The sequence below is a fragment of the Lonchura striata genome, chromosome 1 (genome assembly GCF_046129695.1).
Source record: "Lonchura striata isolate bLonStr1 chromosome 1, bLonStr1.mat, whole genome shotgun sequence".
In the NCBI taxonomy this organism is placed as follows: domain Eukaryota; kingdom Metazoa; phylum Chordata; class Aves; order Passeriformes; family Estrildidae; genus Lonchura; species Lonchura striata.
Genome location: NC_134603.1, coordinates 100,764,954 through 100,784,774, shown reverse-complemented (window position 1 = coordinate 100,784,774; position 19,821 = coordinate 100,764,954). Strand labels below are relative to the sequence as shown.

The 19,821-nt window shown below is 33.3% G+C and overlaps 1 protein-coding gene across 3 annotated transcripts in view; it reads right to left on the bottom strand.

The window, feature by feature from the left end:
• Positions 1-8,971: 8,971 nt before the first annotated feature.
• Positions 8,972-19,821, bottom strand: part of CDH10 (cadherin 10) — a 92,454-nt gene continuing 81,604 nt past the window's right edge. For all 3 annotated transcript variants that reach the window (XM_077786143.1, XM_021546401.2, XM_077786142.1), the window contains exons 9-12: positions 19,073-19,194; positions 13,056-13,164; positions 10,918-11,169; positions 8,972-10,047 (exon numbers count right to left, since the gene is read on the bottom strand). In XM_077786143.1, coding sequence (XP_077642269.1) covers positions 9,554-10,047; positions 10,918-11,169; positions 13,056-13,164; positions 19,073-19,194 — 977 coding nt within the window. In that variant the 3' untranslated portion in view covers positions 8,972-9,553. The remainder of the gene's footprint in view (positions 10,048-10,917; positions 11,170-13,055; positions 13,165-19,072; positions 19,195-19,821) is intronic.

The following is a 19,821-nucleotide window of genomic DNA, read 5'->3' as shown; positions in this document are numbered from 1 at the left end:
AGTTATGAAAGATTAAACACTCTGAATTCATAAAGTACATGGTCCTCACTAACTCAAACTGCTGCTGAAATTACATTAAAGTTCTTATCACTTTTGGGTTCTACTTTCTTTAACATCAGCAGAGGAATATCAAGGTGCTAGCAGGGACAAGGGTCTAAAAATATTCAGTTAGTCTGTCAAAGGGTTGTTTGTGCTTATCTGAACTGAACTGAACCTGTTTGAGGTACATCCACTGGAAGAAATAAAGCTGAACTAATGATAGAAGGAAACACTGGCCATTTTTTCAAGTAATAAAGCAGTATTTTATTGCTATGTTATCTTAATACTTTTTCCTGTAATAACACTGCAAAAAAACTACCAAGCCAAAAACATTATTCAGCTTTCACTACTTTATAAATAAAAATTAATTTATATTCAACTCCCAGCGGCAGTGTGAATTGCTGTTAATTCATTTCACAGCATTTGGGTGCTAGAAAAAAACTAGACTGCTCCCCGCTCATGGCATTTTACTTTTCAACATAAAATGTTTTTCCTTTAATATCTTATGTAAGATAATTGTGCATTAAATGGCTTAGATATATATAAATAGCTGACACTGGCTAGGAGTAGTTATTTTCAGTGGGCTTAAAGAGATTTTATCTGCACATATGAATCTTGATTGCTATTGCTTTTACTTATGTTAATTAAATTAAGGCATGCAATCACAGAAATATTTTGTTTTCATTCAAATGGAAAAACTTGACAAATAGCTACAAAGCTGAATTTTAACTGAGCAGATTCATCTAAGCCCTGTAGGTGGATTTGTTTTTCCTAACATCAAATATTTGAGAAAGATTTCCTCTGTTTTTCAATTGCAGGTCTTCAAACATACTCTCTATTCTGGTTTTAGGCATCTTCAATGAAGCTTACTGGCATTCATTTTAATAGTGTTAAGGCATTCTTTGTGTGGTTTGTTACAGGATGTACTTGATGCTGAAAAAAATTACATCCTTCTGTAATGAGCATAATCAGGCAGGTTTGTAGCTCTGGAACTACAAAGATTTGAATTTAGAAAGCAGATATACAGGATTGCTTGCATGCTGTCTCAGTCAAAAAACAGTTTCAGTTTGCAAGCATGTTTTATGTCAGAAAAATTTTGTAGTGAAAAGTAGAAGAATAGAGCACTTTATAAAACCAATTTCACATTAGATATTTGATTTTATTCTCACAGTTGTTAAGACTAGGGGTAAGGCCTACGGTATTAGAACATGCCTGTAAATAAATATGACAGAAATAATTAATATTCTTATTTGAGGGTTTCTTAATGTGCTATCAGAAAGGAATAAATACAGAAAATATTGCTAAATGTACTTTTAAGAATATTTACAATTTATTATTCAATCATATTTTTACCCTATGAACTGGAAATAGAATTTGCTTTTATGCCTCTGCTGATAAAAAGGCTTTTTAAAAAATGTTTTATAGTTGAAGGTTTGGGGTATGTTTTTTCTATTTTCCTATATGACAGATAAGAACTCTGATGTTTTACTAACATTAATATTAATAAATTATTCATTTTTTTTCAGGAAACAATAACCTGGTAGGCCTTTATTTACAGTAAACAAATAAAAAAAATTACCTTTTGTTTTAAAAAAGGTAAGACAACAAGGGAATCTTATACCACAGTCCACCACATAATTTTCAAATTGTATGAATGAAATGGTTCCTTTCACATTACAATACAGATATAACTGAATTTGTAAGGAAAAATCTGATGAAATTTATCACATAATAATGGGAATAATACTCAAACTTATTATTAGTTAACAAAATTAAGGCTGTAAAGGCAACTCAGAAAATACTGGGTTTAAATCTGTGCTTATTTCTTTATTTTATGCGTGTGTTACAGGTGAGTTTTAATCACATGGTGGATTTTTCAGACTTTTTTTCTCTCTGCTGAAGGAAAGCTGGCCTGCATTTCATAAGTAACTATTTGTCCAATGAGTAGCCAAATATTTAATTTACTTTATTCTCCTTAGAAGGGGCTATCAAGTATTTTGCCTTGTTTTGGTTGGTTTTTCTTTTTGTTTGTTTCTTTGCTTGTTTGTTGGCACTCCTTGTGCTTGCCACTATAGAAAACCAGTGTTTGACAATTAATTGATCAATAAAAATCCTCATGGTCTAAAAGGCTTATTTATACCTCTTTTACAAATAAGATCTGAGGAATAACTACTGAAGTAAGTGAATTCCACCCAGCTGAGATATGTGGCCATGAATTCTTGGTTTGAAGGACTGACAGTTTTGCCACTAGCTTGGAGCTTAGAAATTCAAAACTATATAGGTTATGGTTCTCAATATTTATTTTATTTTAAAACTCTCTAGTAGAAATAGAAAACTGTTTCCTTGGGAAGTGGTATTTTGTTGGAATATTTTTACTACAAATGACAATCTCTGTATGAAATGAGGCAAAACTCTACAGAAAATAGTTTTTTTACAGTAGCCTCTAACTATTCCCAAAGCAAGTTTACCCAGTGTGGAACTGAGGAAAATAGAGCAAGCAGAACTAAAATAGGGAAGCATAAGAGTTACCATAATACTTGGAGTACATGGAAATTTGCAATAAGGAAGATTTTTCTCTCTCCGTCTGGTGCACTAGTATGGAAGAAGACCAGACTGAGGCCTTAGCCAAGAAGAAACACTTTTTATTAGGAACTGTTTTCCAGGTTATATAATTAAAGGTCAGAAGCCAACCTTCATGATTTTCTTTTTTCCTGTCTTCCAGCCTCATTTGTACTAAGGCTGCTCAGGTCACTGTTTTGAGTTGGTGATGCAGGAAGGTTTATATATCTTTGATATAATTTTTCATAGCAGTTTCCTAAAGTTTCTCTGCTGAGACTGTCATCCAGAAAGGTTACTGTGACATTTCCAAAACAGTGTCTTATTAACAGGAATGAAACATGCTTGATTCCCTTTTCATGCACTAATATTGTGTACATGTTTATCTATATTGTGATATGTTTATCTAGAACATGAATACATACTTATGTATATATCTATATATATGGAATATTGATGTTAGAAATAGTATTTTCTTTTGGTTATATTTTACTTTGAATGTAGCATAAAGAGTAGTAAGCAAAACTACTTCTCAAACATGAATAATTTGGAGGAGAGAAAGAAGTTGGGCAACAGTGTGCTTCCAATAGTAGTTTTCAGCATCCTCTGTGTTATAAACAAGGTTTACCAACTTCCATTACTAAAAAAGGTGATATTTATGGCAGCTAAATTAATTATAGTATCCTTGACTATGTCTGATGGACTCTCATGTAGAGGGAAATATTTTAAATTGCAATTTATATATCATCTCATTAAACCTAGTGTTTGCTAGCTATTATGCCAGACATGTCGTAGAAAGTACCCACTAAATTTTCTTTTAATAAATTTATATTTTGGTTCCACTTATATTAAAGTGCAACTATAGTGAAGGGAAGGTAAGTTTAGCTGAGTAATGGTAAAATAGAGCTTTACTGTCAAAACCATCAACATTTTCCTGGTCTACTTCTCTTCTGGATACTGTTAAAACACTTTCTGGCATGACAATTAGCAGCAGTTAGAGATATATTGAAAGAATGTCAAGAATTTTTGATCCATTGAGAATTATACAGTGGTATTTGTTTCTGGGGACAGAGGGAAAGCCATAAAAATGAGAATACATTAGTCATTGTAAAATAAATCCAAATGACTAGATATCAAAACTTGTCTTTGAAGGTGGCCAGCTGTGGGTGATTAGGAAGAGTGAAAGGATAAAGTTAGCATGTAGTGATAACTCCATAAAGCATTTTTTTCTATGATCACTTGGAGTGTAAAATTTTGGGCCCTCTTGATTGATTATAACTTACATGGAGGGGCTTTTGAAACATTTCTTTAAACAATTCTGTAATCCGGTTAAGCAGCTGGCATCTACAAAATCTTGCAGCAAGGAAATTCACAATCTAAAATGTGTTTTGTATCTGAAAAATAACCCCTTTTCCTTGTTCTTTATAGAGAAACCATTTTCTGACTTTGATCATCGCTTGTCCTCTTCTTTATCTTTGTCAGATTGAGAATACTTTGTCTGTAGGAGGACATGCTAATGACATCAATAAAACCTTCACTATAAGGACATGACAGTCAGTAGTATAACATTTTTTCTTTATTTCCTAATAATTCCTAACATATTATTTCCTTTATTTACTTAACACTGAGCTAAGACTTTCCCACAATTAGCTATTATAACTACAAGATTTCATTTCTGAATAACAATGTTGTATCACTTCATCAGTTCACATTCTTTTGAATGGCCTTTTTATTTACTGGTCTTAATAAAAATCTCAAATAAGCTCTTATACCCATTATTCATTTCCTTTGCCAGATCAAAAGATCAGATCTAGAAGAATTCCACTTTTGTCCATCCTCTATTAGGATTATTGAATATTTACTTTAATTATTTTTTTGTATTTTGTTGAGGGGAAGATTTTCTAGACTGATTTATTTAGAAATGCTGATATAGACCTTGTCAGATACCATGTGGAAAGCCCAGCAGACTATGAAATCTGAAGCCCCCTCCTCTGTAAGTAAAAAATATGATTGCCTTGATTCATAATATGCAAATAAAATTCCTGTCTGTGGCCAAATCTTAATTTCTGTCCTTGTGAACAAGCAGGTTACCACATTTTCCAGAAAACAGCTGAAAATAAGGACATTCATTGAATTTGTAATTTTTTACAATTCTAAAATTAGTAGCATGAGACACCCAATAGCAACATGCAATATGATGGAGATATCCTGTATGCAGCTATGTTAAATACACCAAAGTTCCTCTGTAAATTAAAGTTTTTCACTAGTGTCATGACTTCCAAGTCTATTCAGGTGTTACTGATTAATTAATTTGTATTTTCCGTGTATTTTCTGTGACTGCAAAGTTGCAAGTTCTGCCGTTTGGAACATAAAAGATACCTTCTAGATTCAGCTACTTATTTTCCTCTGACCTTTCAGTGAATATAATAAATTAGAATTTTTTCTGTTTCCCTCAAAAAGTTTTGCTAGAAGTTTCCACACACAGTACCTAGACATGGGGGCAAAACTAATTATAAAATGCTTACTTTCCAAAACTTAATTATTAAATAAAATACCATTTGACAAACAGTAATGGAAATGTACAAGATTACTTTGCCAAATATAACTTCAAAATTTATATGATTTCTGGTTTGCAGCCAAAAAATAAAGGAATATTTCATATTTCTTTTCAAATGCATTTTTAGATTTTCTATGTTGACTAGGATTTACGTCCATTTAAAGACAATTAATTTTCTCAAAAATTAAATGCTTGTTTTGATTTTTTTGGGGGGAAAACCCAAGAGAAACTGACATTACAAAAAAATATATTTGTTTAAAAAGTGTCATTTTGATTACATTGTTGACTATATTCTTTAAAATTGAAAACAAATATAGCTATGAAGAAGAGAAAAAATAATTTAAAAAATTCTGTCTGGCTTATTATTGTGTTTGTGAATTCCCATGTTATTAGTTCTATCTTCTGTCATGTAGAAAGTGACTTGTCATCCAGCTTAACCATATTAGAATAGAGTTTAAATAAACCTCTGAAAAACTGGAGGCAATAGGGAAGCCCAGAATACTTTGTTGGAAAAATAAAAGTTGTATTCACATGTCTCCTTATATTTCCAATTGTCTCCTTTTGTTTACTATTTATAGGATGGCTTTGAACATAATAGATGATACTGTTATGAATAAGTGAAATTGTTTTAGATTGAACATCAATTTGTGCATCTTGCTGTGAACAGATTACAGCTGAGTGATTTCTGTGCTGTTCAAGTGAGCCTGATAACACAGTATTTGAATGCTTCTGGTAACTTTTATTTCCTGATCTCCAGTTCAACTTATTTGACACAAAGCAAGGAAATCTAAACTCTTTATATTCTTATACAAGATGTATGTGGGTCCCTTCCAACTCAGGATATTCTGTTATTAGCATAATGAGCAGCTCTGTAGCCATTAACAAATGTTTATGTAGTTAACCCAGTAGGAGCAAATTATAATAACAGGTTTAAAGGGAAATAATGTAGCAAAATTGGTCCTCTTTCTTCCAACTTTGTGTGACAGGCAGCACAGGAAGAACTTAGGAAGTCATAGGAACCTGTGATTCAAAGGCAACAGAGTCACACTGGGCAATGAGTGAGAGGAATGAAAGGTAAACTCTTGACAGGCAGTAATGCAATTGATAAATAGTTTGACCTGGGAATAGTATTACATATGACTGAAGGAGAAATGATGGAAATATGATATGCTATAAGAGTGAATGAGAGAAAAACATCTGTATATACAGAGATGGAAAATGGCAGATATTACCTGATCTTCGCAACATGAGGATTTTGTTGTTTTAAGTGCTTGTTTTGTACTCTGGGGATTTTTTACTCTTCTTAGACTGTTCCTCCTATCAACCACTTTCCTGAAGGCCTTATGAAATATTACTCTTTACATTGTTGTCACTAACATAAGATTTTGTGCACATCTGCTTCCATAAAATCCCTTTAAATATACTTTTTTTTTGCAACAAACTCTAAGAACTCTCTGTCAATTGCACGTCCAGTGGCTACAATAGTTTTTATATGCTTCTGACTTTTAAAACATTCATAAGGTGTCTTGTTGTTAATAACTTGTATTTCCAACTGAAATGCAATATAAATGTTTTTTTTTCTGTTTCTGTGATCCTGTGGCAATTTTGTCTTAAGAACATATAGAAAATTCATTCGGACTAAACAATACCATGATTTTGTTTACTACATATTGGTATGTTTTATTAATTTCTATCTGATTCCATGTGGCTAAGCTTAGGAGGTACTACTTGGATAGAAGATACCCTGTTTTACATTTTTTCTACTTTGAGTTGCCTAGGAGTTTCACTTTCCAATTCCTCACTATTTAAAGGGTTCAAGAAGACATTTTAATAGTGCCCTTGAGTCCTAAAATTTCCTAAAATGTACTGAGAAATAAATGTCCAATGATATGGCAACAAATTTAAAAAAAAATCTTCATTTATGCTATTTATGTAATAATGTTAGTAGTATGTTTATATATGGTTATATACTTTCAAAATTTATACTAATATTTTATTTAATAACACATACAGAATTAAATTTTAAACATCAGATTCAGATTCTACTGAACAGGTATAAAATAACTTCCTTCAACATTGTGATAGAAAAATATTTCCTTATAGTTATTGGACATTGGCACTGTAATGCAAATCAAAGTCATAGAGTCTTATTTGATATTTGATTATATAAATGTATAGGGAGAGAGATATGTGTATTTGCTTTTGCCTTCTGGATATAAACCAGATATTTTTACTGAGTTATATGTAGAAGTGTTTTCTGGACCAGCTTAACCAATTTTTTTTTTTTTTTTTTAAGCAAAGAGGTAAAAACACCGATGTTTTACAGCCCATTTCATCTTCTGTCCTAGTATGTACTCAGTTAAATACATAGCATGTCACTGATCTCAATGTTTCTGTAGGCAAAATTAGTTTTGGAATTATGTCTTTTGTCTATATGTGTAATGGCTGAATATTATCTGTTTGTTTCTTCTTGTTGCTGTTGAATGGGGATTTAGTAGAAAAAAAATTAGGTCCTGTTCATTAAGTGATCATAAAGATCAACTGTTTGTATCACCTTTTAAGAAGCTTGTAATGCTGATTATGTAAGACATTTCTTAATATTCTTAAATTAATATTCTACTAAGGAATATAAAAAATCACTAGTTAATAAAAGTACTATTGATTGAAACTAAGAAAAATCCATAATATTCACAGTTTCTTAATAGATCAAATAGTTTAACTTGATATCAAGTCAATAAAAATTTGGTCTCCATTTCACCAAAATAGATTGCTTAATGGTAGTGTATTCAGCTTTCAACTTCACTGGGTTTTATCGGCCCATGAAGGAGAAGAAATATCCAACTAAAAGAGAATGCAGCATTCCACTTTTCAAAGGCCTAATATATTTCCAATATCTCTTGGTGTTATGCCAATAATTAGCTAAGAGAAAGTGAGGAGGAATAAACCTTCAGGTGTTTTTCTCCCACAGTAGTTAATACAGATCTTTTTACATACTGCTGTGACTCTGGAATTATTTAATCTCAGCAGCATTTCAAAATTGTCTTCAGTGCTTGTCTAGTACAAAACTTGTGTAACCTAAAGATTAAGGGAAAAGAAGAGGCATTTCAAAATGGTTTTGGATATCTACTCTATTTTGTGATAGCTAAAGTATATTTTGGGTTACCGTTGGCTAGTTGCTCAGGTTTCTTTTTACCAGAGTTGAGAAAGCTCAGTATATTGAGGGGAGGGGATGATTGTTTTTGTGACACTTTCTCAGTCTTCAGCCTGACAACTTTAAAGTGTTGAAAAACTACATATAGCGTTTGTCAGCAAATGATTTGTCTTTGGAAAAATAGAGTTTAAAAAACGATTGAGCATCTTTTTACACTTTATCTGTTGTATTTACAGATGACTTATGTAAATGATAATTTAAGCATGATTAAAAATGGAGAACTATAGAACAAATAAACTGAGATTTTAAAACTGATGTTATGTGTTTGGATAGATAAATTGTGCCAGCGTGTTTTTTAGAATAAGGCTATTTGAGTTGACACAAGATAGTAATTCATCATTCTAGACTAGAATATGATTAGTTTAGTTAAAATGTTAAACCAAAAAAATCTCATAAACATTGAACTGTAGAAAGTAGCACTTGTGAGTAAGCAAGTAAGTGTATAACTTGTTCCTGCCTCAGTGAGCACACACACTTCAGACTGTGTTGTATGTATGAAGAATACTTCAGCACAGAAGTATTAGCAGTTGGTTGCGATGTCACGGAGAAATTCCATGTTCTCTTCAAGCTTGAAATTTACGGCCAGAACAGGCAGGCAAGCATTAACATAGTTGTAAAAACTGGTTTATTTTTTAAAAATAAATACAAAAATATAAATATAAAACATTGGCAGATAGAATTTGATGAAATGAAGTTGCACAAACTTTTTTTTAAACCAGCTGCATATTACACTTATTAACACCACATGTACATTTTGTTTTATTTTAATGTACAGAACAGGACATATTGGATTTTTTTCTTCTTCGCCATCTTAAAAGCTGCACTTGCAGGAATAGGACATGTACCTAACAGAAGCGGCTTGTACATGAGGTTGCTTAAGGGATTATCACCCTGTTCAAATTTCGGAAGGTAAGATATTTTTTATTTTACTTACTAAAATGTACAACACTGAATTTCCATAGCTTTGGCTCTTGGAAGTTTGATTAAATAAAATGTTGTATATATTCCAAGTGGCATCCTACTAGAAAGAATGAATGACATTAATGGACAAGTTTAAAATAAATTTTAAAAGGAAACCATTGTGCTGAGTGGCAGGAAAGTTTTCCTGAATGTTAAATACTGTTGAGTGCAGAAGGTGTCTGTAAAATTACTTCCGCTCAAAGGAAAAGAAAAAAGTAGCCTACTGTAGGTTAAGAAGTGTCTTTGTCACTTTCTCCTCCACCATACATCTCAGCTAGCTTATTAAACCGAGGGCCCCACTCTCGGAGGTAATCATAGTTTTGGTCTCCTTCTGTAGTACCTGACTCCAAGGAACTCAAGGATTCAGCTATGGAATCATTTCCTTCATAGGCATAGGTTGCAAGCGAGTCATACGGCGGCGCGGAGGGATCAGTGTCGTGCTCTTTTAGCCTTTGGTTAATGAAATCTCGGACATCTGTGTTGTCTGGTGCCGAAGGAGTCCTCCGTGGCACAAATAACGTTTCAGGGATAATGTCTCGCCGAAGCTTCTTATCTTCGATAGCTGCAGGATTCCTCAGTGTGCCGATATCAAAGGCTTGGGTGTCTTCCTCTCCACCGCCTTCGTCATTGTAACTCACAATGTTGTCTCTGATGTCCTCTTTAGAAAGGATCAAAGGCTCCTTCTTTCGTTGCCTCTTCAGAGCAGCAAATAGCACCACTATAACTTAAAGATGGAAACAAAGAATGGGTAAACATCTCTATTTAACAATTTCTTAGCAGCAAATCCACCGGGTACAAGAGCTACATTTCAGCTACATTTCATCAACTCTTTCTTTTTGATAACTGGATAAACACCTCTACTATATAATGGTAGTACAATAAAGTCTATATCAAAAACCTATTTTGCACACATTGTGTGCTCTACTTTACAGGACCATGAGCTTGTCTCCTTCTGAAGCTGTAATGAGTTTTAAAATAGCACGTCTGTTCTCAAGATATTTTTCCTTTTTCACGCTCAAAGGATATTGTTAAAAAATGGGTTTGGGTTGAATTATAGGTCATTAAGTGCTATTCTGCAAACCACAAAATGAAGGTTTTACAAAATTTTCCTTTTTTTAATTACTGTACTGAAATCACTGTATAGACAGGGCTTTGATGTAGTACAATTTCTGCTTACTGTTATATTATATGTGAAATATATACTGCATACTGATTTTTAGTAGTTATTTAAAAAAAAAAAGAGACTTTTCCTCAAAAAAAATTTAAAATAAAAAATATGAAAGCAATTTTTGATTATACTATTCATCCTCTCTGAACTTTCTTTTTTTGGCCAACTTAACAAAAGAACATAAATGAGCTTCTGGTTGCACAGTGATAGTTTTAAAAGTCCCAGACTTGAATTCTTATTTAGTGTTAAATTAGCGGATAACGAGGGTTTGCCTTTGTTTTTTTTTTCCTTTTTATTTTAAGCTGCAGTTATATTCTTCTTGCAAAATCCAGGATTGTTAACTCTATCAACCTGCATAATTTTGTGAAACGAATCAGGCCTTAATTTTTTGTTCCTGGGTAGGGGAAGACACGTTTCCCTTCTTACCTAGCAGGATAATGATGCAGAGGAGAATGGCCACCAGTGCCCCGGTGCTGAGGCCGGCAGGGAGCAGCAAGGCCTCGGCGCTGCAGGACTGCATGTTCCCCCGGCTGTCGCAGGCACACACCCGGATGGTCAGCGTGCCCGTGCTGCTCTGGATCGGGTAGTCGTTGTCTGAGATCACCACTGGCAGAAGGTAAGTACTTATTTCATGTCGACTAAAGCCATTCCTCCTCGTCAAAATCCTGGCAGTGTTATCTAGATCGATTAAAAGACACTGTTGTAGGCTGGTACGAACAGAAACCATACCACTTATAGTAGATGCAAATTGTATTTTATATGACTTCCAAATAGATCCTGATAACAGTGGTATCTCTGTTTTTCTAACAACATTCTCATTTGATCAGAAAGCTATTTATAGGTTTTTAGGTAAATCTGGCATGCTTCTCCGTGCCTCTGCACCACTTTGGCTTGTGATTTGAAAAGAGGATTTCTCAAAGCTTAAAATGTTTTATAGATTAATGCATTCAGTGTGTGACACAGTTACAGTTCAGGGCTGAAACCCTGAAATGCAGCATCCAACCAAGGTAAAATAACCTTTCACTTTGTGCAGTTCAACAAGTTCTCTGTTCTAGAAGATTCTTTCTGCGGATCATCTGTGACAACACCCACAGGAATGCTGTCAACTCAGTATGAGATTTGCTACACCGCTTTCAATACACTGTAGAACAATGAATGTACCTTAGCACATGAAGTAGGGCTTTTTTTGGATAGAAATTGTCTTAGGAATTCAGAAAATGTGAACGATGGTAGGTATTCCTGCACATTTTTGATATGTGAACTTGCTAAACTGTATCTGCAGCAGACAAATCTTAGTTTTGTGCAGGATACTTGAGCATTAAAAGCTGTCCACTTGAGTGGCCAGAGGGAAGGAAAGGAAGAGAAGGAGTGAATAACATCAAGAGACTCTTTCTTCTACTGTTAGAGCCACAATGCTAGAATGGCAGCCAATACCAGAGTTGATAACTGTTTAGTCCAAAAGAGAGAAAATACAGGTTTAGTGTGCACTAAAATGAAAATTTAATTTTCATCATATTTGTGGGTTGCCTGAGCTATGTGGTTAGCTATCTGTTCAACTTCAGGGACAACTAAAATTACCCACATGCAAAAGGAAAGAAAATAATTACAGATAGTAAGGAAATATCAAGATCTATACCTCTCTGTACTCAGGACCTAGTCACCAAAATATAACCTTTGTTTAAAATATTAAATATTTTAAATTCATAGACTTCAAGATGTGAAAGACAAAGGTTTTCTTTCTTGCTTCCTTTCACTGGTTTTATGTATTTTAGCATTATTTGTTTTCACTCAACATCAAAAATTACGTGTCTCATGGATCTGTAAACACCTCTTCTGGAAGGGAATTTATAATGTATGCAAACTATTTGATTTAATTACTTCACTTTCCCTACCATTAGAAGATTTTTTTCTGCTGTTGTTTGTAGTCTACTACATCCTGAAGTACTCATCAGGAACAGAGGATTATTCCCTTTGCCTTTATGCCTTTGAAACTTTTGAAGGCTAATACCATGTCCCCTCTCATTTATTTCTTCTGTAATCTAGAATTCTCTCAATTAGTCATTCTAATAATGAAAGCCAAAATCCATAGTCTCACTTCCCCAACAGAAGCTTCTGAAATTTTTTTTTTTTTGATAAGTACAGCTTGAGAAAGGATCAAAAGAAAAGCCAAAGTGGCTCTCAGAACCATTATTTTCATTAATGGTCAGAAAGAAGTAAAACAGAAGGCCAGTGGAATCAGAATTATGTGACAAAAGGCTAAAGTGAAAAATCTCAACTTGTCAACTTAAGGCATTTTTGAAAGCTTTTTTTCTTTTGTTGTCAAGTATTTCATCTATCAACTCCAATTCAACACATTTCTGATTTTCTTTACAACTTTTTTTATCACATTTTTGCTTCACCTACACAGATAGAAGTTCTAAACCTCATTCAGGTAAATTATTCTTGATAGTAGCAACCTTCACATCTTTTCTACATATTGATAGACATCAAAAGCAAATATATTTCAGGAATGTAGCCAGACAGAAAAGATAAATCTCCTTCCTTGGAACAGGCATGAATTTTACCTTCATTATCCTGAACAGTGAAGTTAGGGTTAACGGCAGCCAAACTGAAGAAAAATTTTTGTCCACCAAGAGGGTCATCTTTGTCTACTGCACTTATGGTTTGAATAAGCTGCAGGAAAAAAAGCAAGCAAACAAACAACAACAACAAAAAGACCAAATGCACCTAGGTTTTTGATAGAGCTGTCTGATCAAAGAAGATGAAAAGCATTGGAATAACTTATCAGTCACACATATTGACTTAATATTTATTCTGTAAAATATGAAAACTAAACACATGTTCAACAAGTGTCTTATATAAGTTTTTTTGAAAAAAAAATCTGTATTTTTTCACATGATTACACATATGCACCTGTATTTTTGTAGCTACATAGTGGACAAAACTTGCTAAAAATAGTTTTAGCTGTTGCTGGCAGTTTTTATACTTCATCTTTGATTCATCATTTTAAATTCAAATCAACACCTAAGACAGTAATTCACATGAAGTTTTCTATTTTTGTGATAAAAATGGAATTTTATCAAACAGATATTTCTTGAAAGGGAAGTTAATGTTTCAAATTACATTTCAACATTAAAGCATTTTTCCTTGAACATGATTTTTCTATTTATTAGTATAGGAGAACACACCATCATGATTCCTCAGATAAAAAATGCCAGTTATATTTTATACATATTTTTACTCTTGTAAAACATTGTAGCACACCCTAGAGATGCACAAATTTGTAGTGGAATGAGAATCAGGTGTCATAATTCTCAGAGTAAGCTGTGCCAGGTCAGTTCCATGCTTAGACTCAGAGCATTCTGCAAGGCCTAAAACAAATTTTGGGTATTTTTGGGAAAAGTAATGGCAACCCCTTTATCAGTACTTATTTACCTTTCAAGTAAGTGAATATGTGGCTTTTTCACTGAAATTTCTATATTTAAGAGTGGCTAAATATTGTTTCCCAAGCAAAATTAATTTTTTTACTTTTATTTTTAATTTTATTGCCTAACTTCAGTCTGGGGCCTTTTTTATACCATGGCATATAAACTGAATTTAAGTCTGGATTTTTGTGTGTGCATGGTTGAAGGTTCAGTTATGTTCTTAAGTTTAACTGCCAAATATAGATTATCTTTAGTCTAGATCATTTTTATTCTTCATTTCTTATCCATCATTTTAAATTGCACTGCTTTTTCAACCATGGAATTACATTTAATTTTTAACACTATTTCTTCCCTGTGGTGTACATGTTAAACCCTATTTGTTTTTCCTCTTCCAGTTCTCCCAAATACAGCCGTTTCTCTTCATATCACAGCTTTTGTCAGGTCCGATCATCTTTAACATCAACAACTGCAGTACACTCCTCTTTGACTTAAAAAAACGCATGACTAACTCCCAACTTCTCTCTTGTCCATCTGGAAAATAGCAGTAAATATCTTGATGAGGCAAGGATGAGATTTCTTTTAATATAGTAGCTTCCTTGCTTTTTCAACAGGAGATTTGTCATTCTCTAAATCTGTTTTCTTACATAATCCTCCAATAACTTCCTAAATAAATAAAACTGATAATGCAAGCATAGAATAAAATTTGTTTTTGTAAAATGAATATTTTAATTATTTAGTGAGCAATTAGCATATGAATTTTCATAAATATTTACAAAATTAAATTAAAAACACTAGTTCATTTTACTTAACAACTAGACCATGAATATGGTCAGTTGTAGGTATTAGGCTACTGTAAATCAACTGATTTGCTGAGTGTTCATAATCATAGTTTAAAAAGAGTGTGTAGAATTAAAAGCATTATATTGCAGATTGAAAACTGTTTCCTGATAATATTAATTACTATTTTAACATGATAAATCCTGTTTTACATGTGGTTTTAAACAGCTTTTTTTCTCTTAGACCTGGTCAGCCATGGGAAACCCCAATTACCTTGTAAATAGGGTTATAAAACTCTAAGTTTCTTCTTTCTAGAAATGCCACAAAGCAGTAACTGTAGGGAAGCCAAGGATGTTACTCTGTATGATAAAAGGCAGGAAATTAAGGGCCCAGTATCAGTCATGAGGGTTGTTAGCCACTAAAAAACTGATAAACCACTGGAAACAAGTTTGCTGTATAGTCTGCTTATTCCAACAAAATTCATCTTTCTGCTTGGTAGGACCTCTGCAAGCATCAGTTCTATCAACTGTTTAGGTAGATGTGTTCTTCTAAAATATACTATACATTTGCTTTTAAATTTAGGGCAAAGAAAATATAATGTGCTATTGAGAAAAAGAAAGCAGAACTCTTTAGAAACCCTACATCAATTTGCAGTTCAAAAATGTTTTCTTGCTCGAATGAAAATCCTTTGAGAGTTTTTGAAAAAGGTAAGGCAAAGACAAAATTCTGATACTCATAAAACCACTGGAAGGTATAAGATCTATGGCTATATAGTGAAGAAATTAAAGTAAGAATGAATCAGGGGAACTGGGAAAGAAAGAGAACAAAATTTCAAGTAAATTGATCACAAATTGTCATTTGTTAAAAGACATGAAAGAGATGCAATAAACTAAGATAAAATAACACTTCAGGATTAAAGGATTTAAGAAATTTTTATAGAAGTATCTGAAAAATAGGAAGGAAAAATTGAATGCTAGAAAAAAACTCCAGGGAGTTTAGTTTTTCAATAGATACGAATTTTAGCTATTTTTAGAAAGACACTTCATGAATATAAAAAGGAAATTTCTGGAAATATGAAGAACCCAAAAGCCATGTTTAAGCAAGATTATGGTGAGAAAAGCATCCCTGATGCTTTTGTTATCCCCATTGTTATATGGGTCAAATGAGCTGATGACATGAAGAGCAGCATAAAAATAATTGGTTCAAGAAACCTAGTGTGTTTATATAATCTATACTGAATTAAGTTATCAGAAAAAGGAAAGTAGACTCTATGGTTCATATTTTAAAATGTCTTTGAAAGAGACTCCATTATGAGCTAGAGAAGAACTAAAAAAACTTCCCTTAATACCCCCCTTCTTCCCAGGGTCACCTCCACCCCTTCACTAGTGAGTTCCTTTTCTCGGATACCCCTTCCTCCTCACACTTTTCCCTGCCCCAGTGTGAGCATTCCCCATGGACTGCAACCCTTCAGGATAAATCTGCTGCAGCACGGGATCACCTTCATTTTGCATAACCTGTACATCCCTTCTCACATGGCCAAATGTTATGTAAATAGATCTGTTTTGCCAGTGATGGTAATTTGAAAGTTTTCCCTTGTCTTAAGCCATTTATTTTCCATCTTTTCTCCCCTTATACTGTTGAGGGGAAAGGAAGTGGCTCTTTGGGCACTTGACTCCTGACCAGGGTTAACTCCTGCCTTCTTTTGTTTTGGCAGATCATTTACAAATAGAGAAGAAGAGCCTCTCTTCTGACATCTGCTATAGGGATAATGAATATATAGAAAAGTTATACTCAGCTTTCATGCAAGATCTCTCTAAAGCAGGACTGACTCCTGCTTTCTAAAATGATTCTTATCTTTTACATTAGAGGATCTTTGGAGGCTGGCAGCTGAGCTGCCAGACATGTGACAGCTGGGAGCTGACAAAACCAGTGGGATTCCATCTGTCCAGATGCCCAGCTCCTGGCTCTTTTCACCTGGGGGCGGAGGACAGCTGAACTTCTTTGGTTGCAGGGCTGCAGCAGTCTGAGCATTTTGCTGCTTTATTTCCCGGAACTCCTATTGACTCAGTCTTGTGTAGGTCACATGGATGCCTGTGACCTCTTTATGCCATCATACTAAGACTGTCCTCATTTTTGGGGGGCGGGTCAAAAGAACAGCAGCTACCAAAATAGCATTCTGCCAGAGGTGCTGCTTGTGTATAGCTTGAGCTTTTTGAGATAGGATATTTGCATAGTTTGTAAGTTCACGGTATGATCTGACATCAGCAGTAATAGCAAGCAGGAAAACAATCACAGGCCCTTTGAGTCATGTAGACTACAAAAGTCACATTTCTCTCTTGTTATATATTTGCATATATGTGTATGTTTGTATACACGGATTGATGTGCACCTCCCTAGGTATCATATATAGTATGTGTGTGTCTATATAGATGTATGTATAAAATTTAGGCTTCTGTACAAATTAAGTAAATGGAAAAATATAGTATTTGTTATAATGCCTGTGTTGAGTAGATGGGAAATCCTGAAATGAATACCACAGAATCTGTGACTGATGAAGCATCACTAGTTTCAGTGACCTAACAGATATAAATTTCATGGATCAAATGTAATTATGAAAACCTGAAAGGGAAGAAAAATAGCAGAAATGTGTGAGGAATCAAGCTCAGAGGACCATGTTCAGTTTGGATTGATTACATTCCCTCAGGACAGATTGAATTTGAAAAATAAAAAGTCTTATTTATGAGCTGCCAGTAAACAAGAAGAATATAATTATATTCAAATAGATTATTCATGTTATCCTGCATTACATTTTTTTCTCTTCCCACAAATTGTTTTCTTTAAGCAATCATTTGCAACTCAGATTTCTTAAGAAATGTTAATATTTATGGCCCTCTCAATAACCTTGGCAGGTTTTTTGTGATAAAGGCACTATTGAGCCCTATAACAATTTAAATAAGAATTTGTGGATGTGTAAACTTTTTAGCATCTCATTTATTAGTTATAAGTGATTAGCGTTATTTTACTCAACTTTTTAACTGACGGCCTATTCTGATTATAACAAATAAAAAATTGCAATGTAGAAATACGTTTATATTTTCTTTTAAATTATACTGGCTTTAATAGTCTAGATAGCTCAGAATACACTGTTCTTTAACATACATTTACATGGAAATTTAACTGCTCTCTTAACATTTCCTGTGTGCTCTAGAACTAGTAACCTGCACAGAAAAATTTGTGAAACCTGAGATGAGTAAAATTTGTAGACACATGCATTTCTATTTTTTAAAACACAGGATGGGGTTTTTTTTTGTGAAGCTGGAAGAGGAAAATTCAGTGTTCTTCTTTTACAAGTCTTAATCCCTATGCCATATCGAAAATTATTAAAATATTATTTTAGCATTTTTAGTTGACACTTCAACTGTCCAAAATTCTACATTTTTAGCTGGTGATTTCCCTTTATCTCATACCTTGAATTTTCTTGCAACTATCACAGCAGAAAAATGCACTTGCTCAGTACCTTTAGATATTTTATGCATTATAAATTTGGGCCTCAAATTCTTTGTTCTAAGTTCAAACTTATAACAAAGTATATATCCAAACACTTTGGAATGAAGGATGGCAACCTGAATGTGAAATTTGCAATACAGCCTGAATGTTATACCTGTGGGACTCTAACAGTTAAGCTGGCAGCTTTTCCACATTATATTCAAATGTGGTGAAAAGGTTTCATTCAGATACTACTGCTACCATTTTAAAGGCTTTATTATTGCCGGATTATGCTCTGGGACATGTAATAGAAAAAAAAAATTAAACAGTTCTAATACATAACTGCCTATTGGGCATTAGGTATTAAGCAGTACAATCATTTCACTTAAATTGAAGTACACATTGCCTCTAAGAAGCAAAAGAAAGTATTATGTTACCATTTAAAAAAATGTATGTTTTCTTTTTTAGAAATTTTTGGTGTGAAAATGAAAGACGACATTTGGGAAAAAAAAAAAGTGCAACAGATTTTTTTTTTGTTTGCAATTACCATCAGCATGGATTGAAATATATCTGAATTTTGCTATTGGAGAATTATTGAAAATATAGATCAAACTTTCTAGTTACATATAATGATCTACTTTGTGAAATTAAGGGCAAAATGAATCATGACCATGTCATGGACATATCTCACCAGGATTTAACAGCAGTACAAGGTTAGGTAAGGAAAAGTGGTGACCGAAACACTGATGCATTTACAGAGCATATTTACTTTCATTTTTAACATTTCAAAAGCTAATTTGGATACGATTTTTTCCTAAGCAATAGGCAAGAATGATCTACAATTGAGTGCTGTAGCAAAACTGGATAGTGGGAAGGGTTTATGAAAGGCATACCTGTCCAGCTCTTGCGTTTTCACAGACAAAAGTGTCGTAGAATACAGCAAACTGTGGGGCATTGTCATTAACATCCAAAATTCTTACATAGACAGGAACACGAGTAGTATCTTTGGGGTTGTCTGACAGCAGAATAGAGAAGAAACATGAAATTATTTTCTTATTAAGAATTTTCTGTTTTCTTTCAAATTTCATGAGCAATACACATGCAAGATGAAGTTTGAATCTGGTTAATATTTAGTGTACAAACCAGTAACAAGTCAGAATCAAGCCTTCTGAAAAATAATGAAAACTATTTGTATAGAGTAAAAAAAAAAAAAAAGTATTGTGATCTAGTAAGAAATTAAGTTTTTCACGAAGGTACAGGGCTGCAAATGTTAATATATTCAAATATTGTGTATGAAAAGTATGCCCACTCCTACAATAACAAATTTGATCACTTGGTGGACTCAAGGTTTTGACCATTAACTTTGAAATACTTTGTGATCTAGTATGTTTTACAGCAAAAAGACATAAAAGACATCATTTGTGCATTGTGTTGGTTTTGGCTGGGGTGAGTTAATTTAGTTAATCACATGCATACATATCTTGAAAAAATTTCAAGTCTGACTTTCCTGTCTTGACACTCAAAGAAATTCCAACAAAACAAATGAAAGTACTCCTCCAAAAATTTGGTAAAGAATTTATTAGAATAAGATTATTTTTTGTTTAAATTACCTTTAAAAATATAAATGTAAATTTTCAGACTT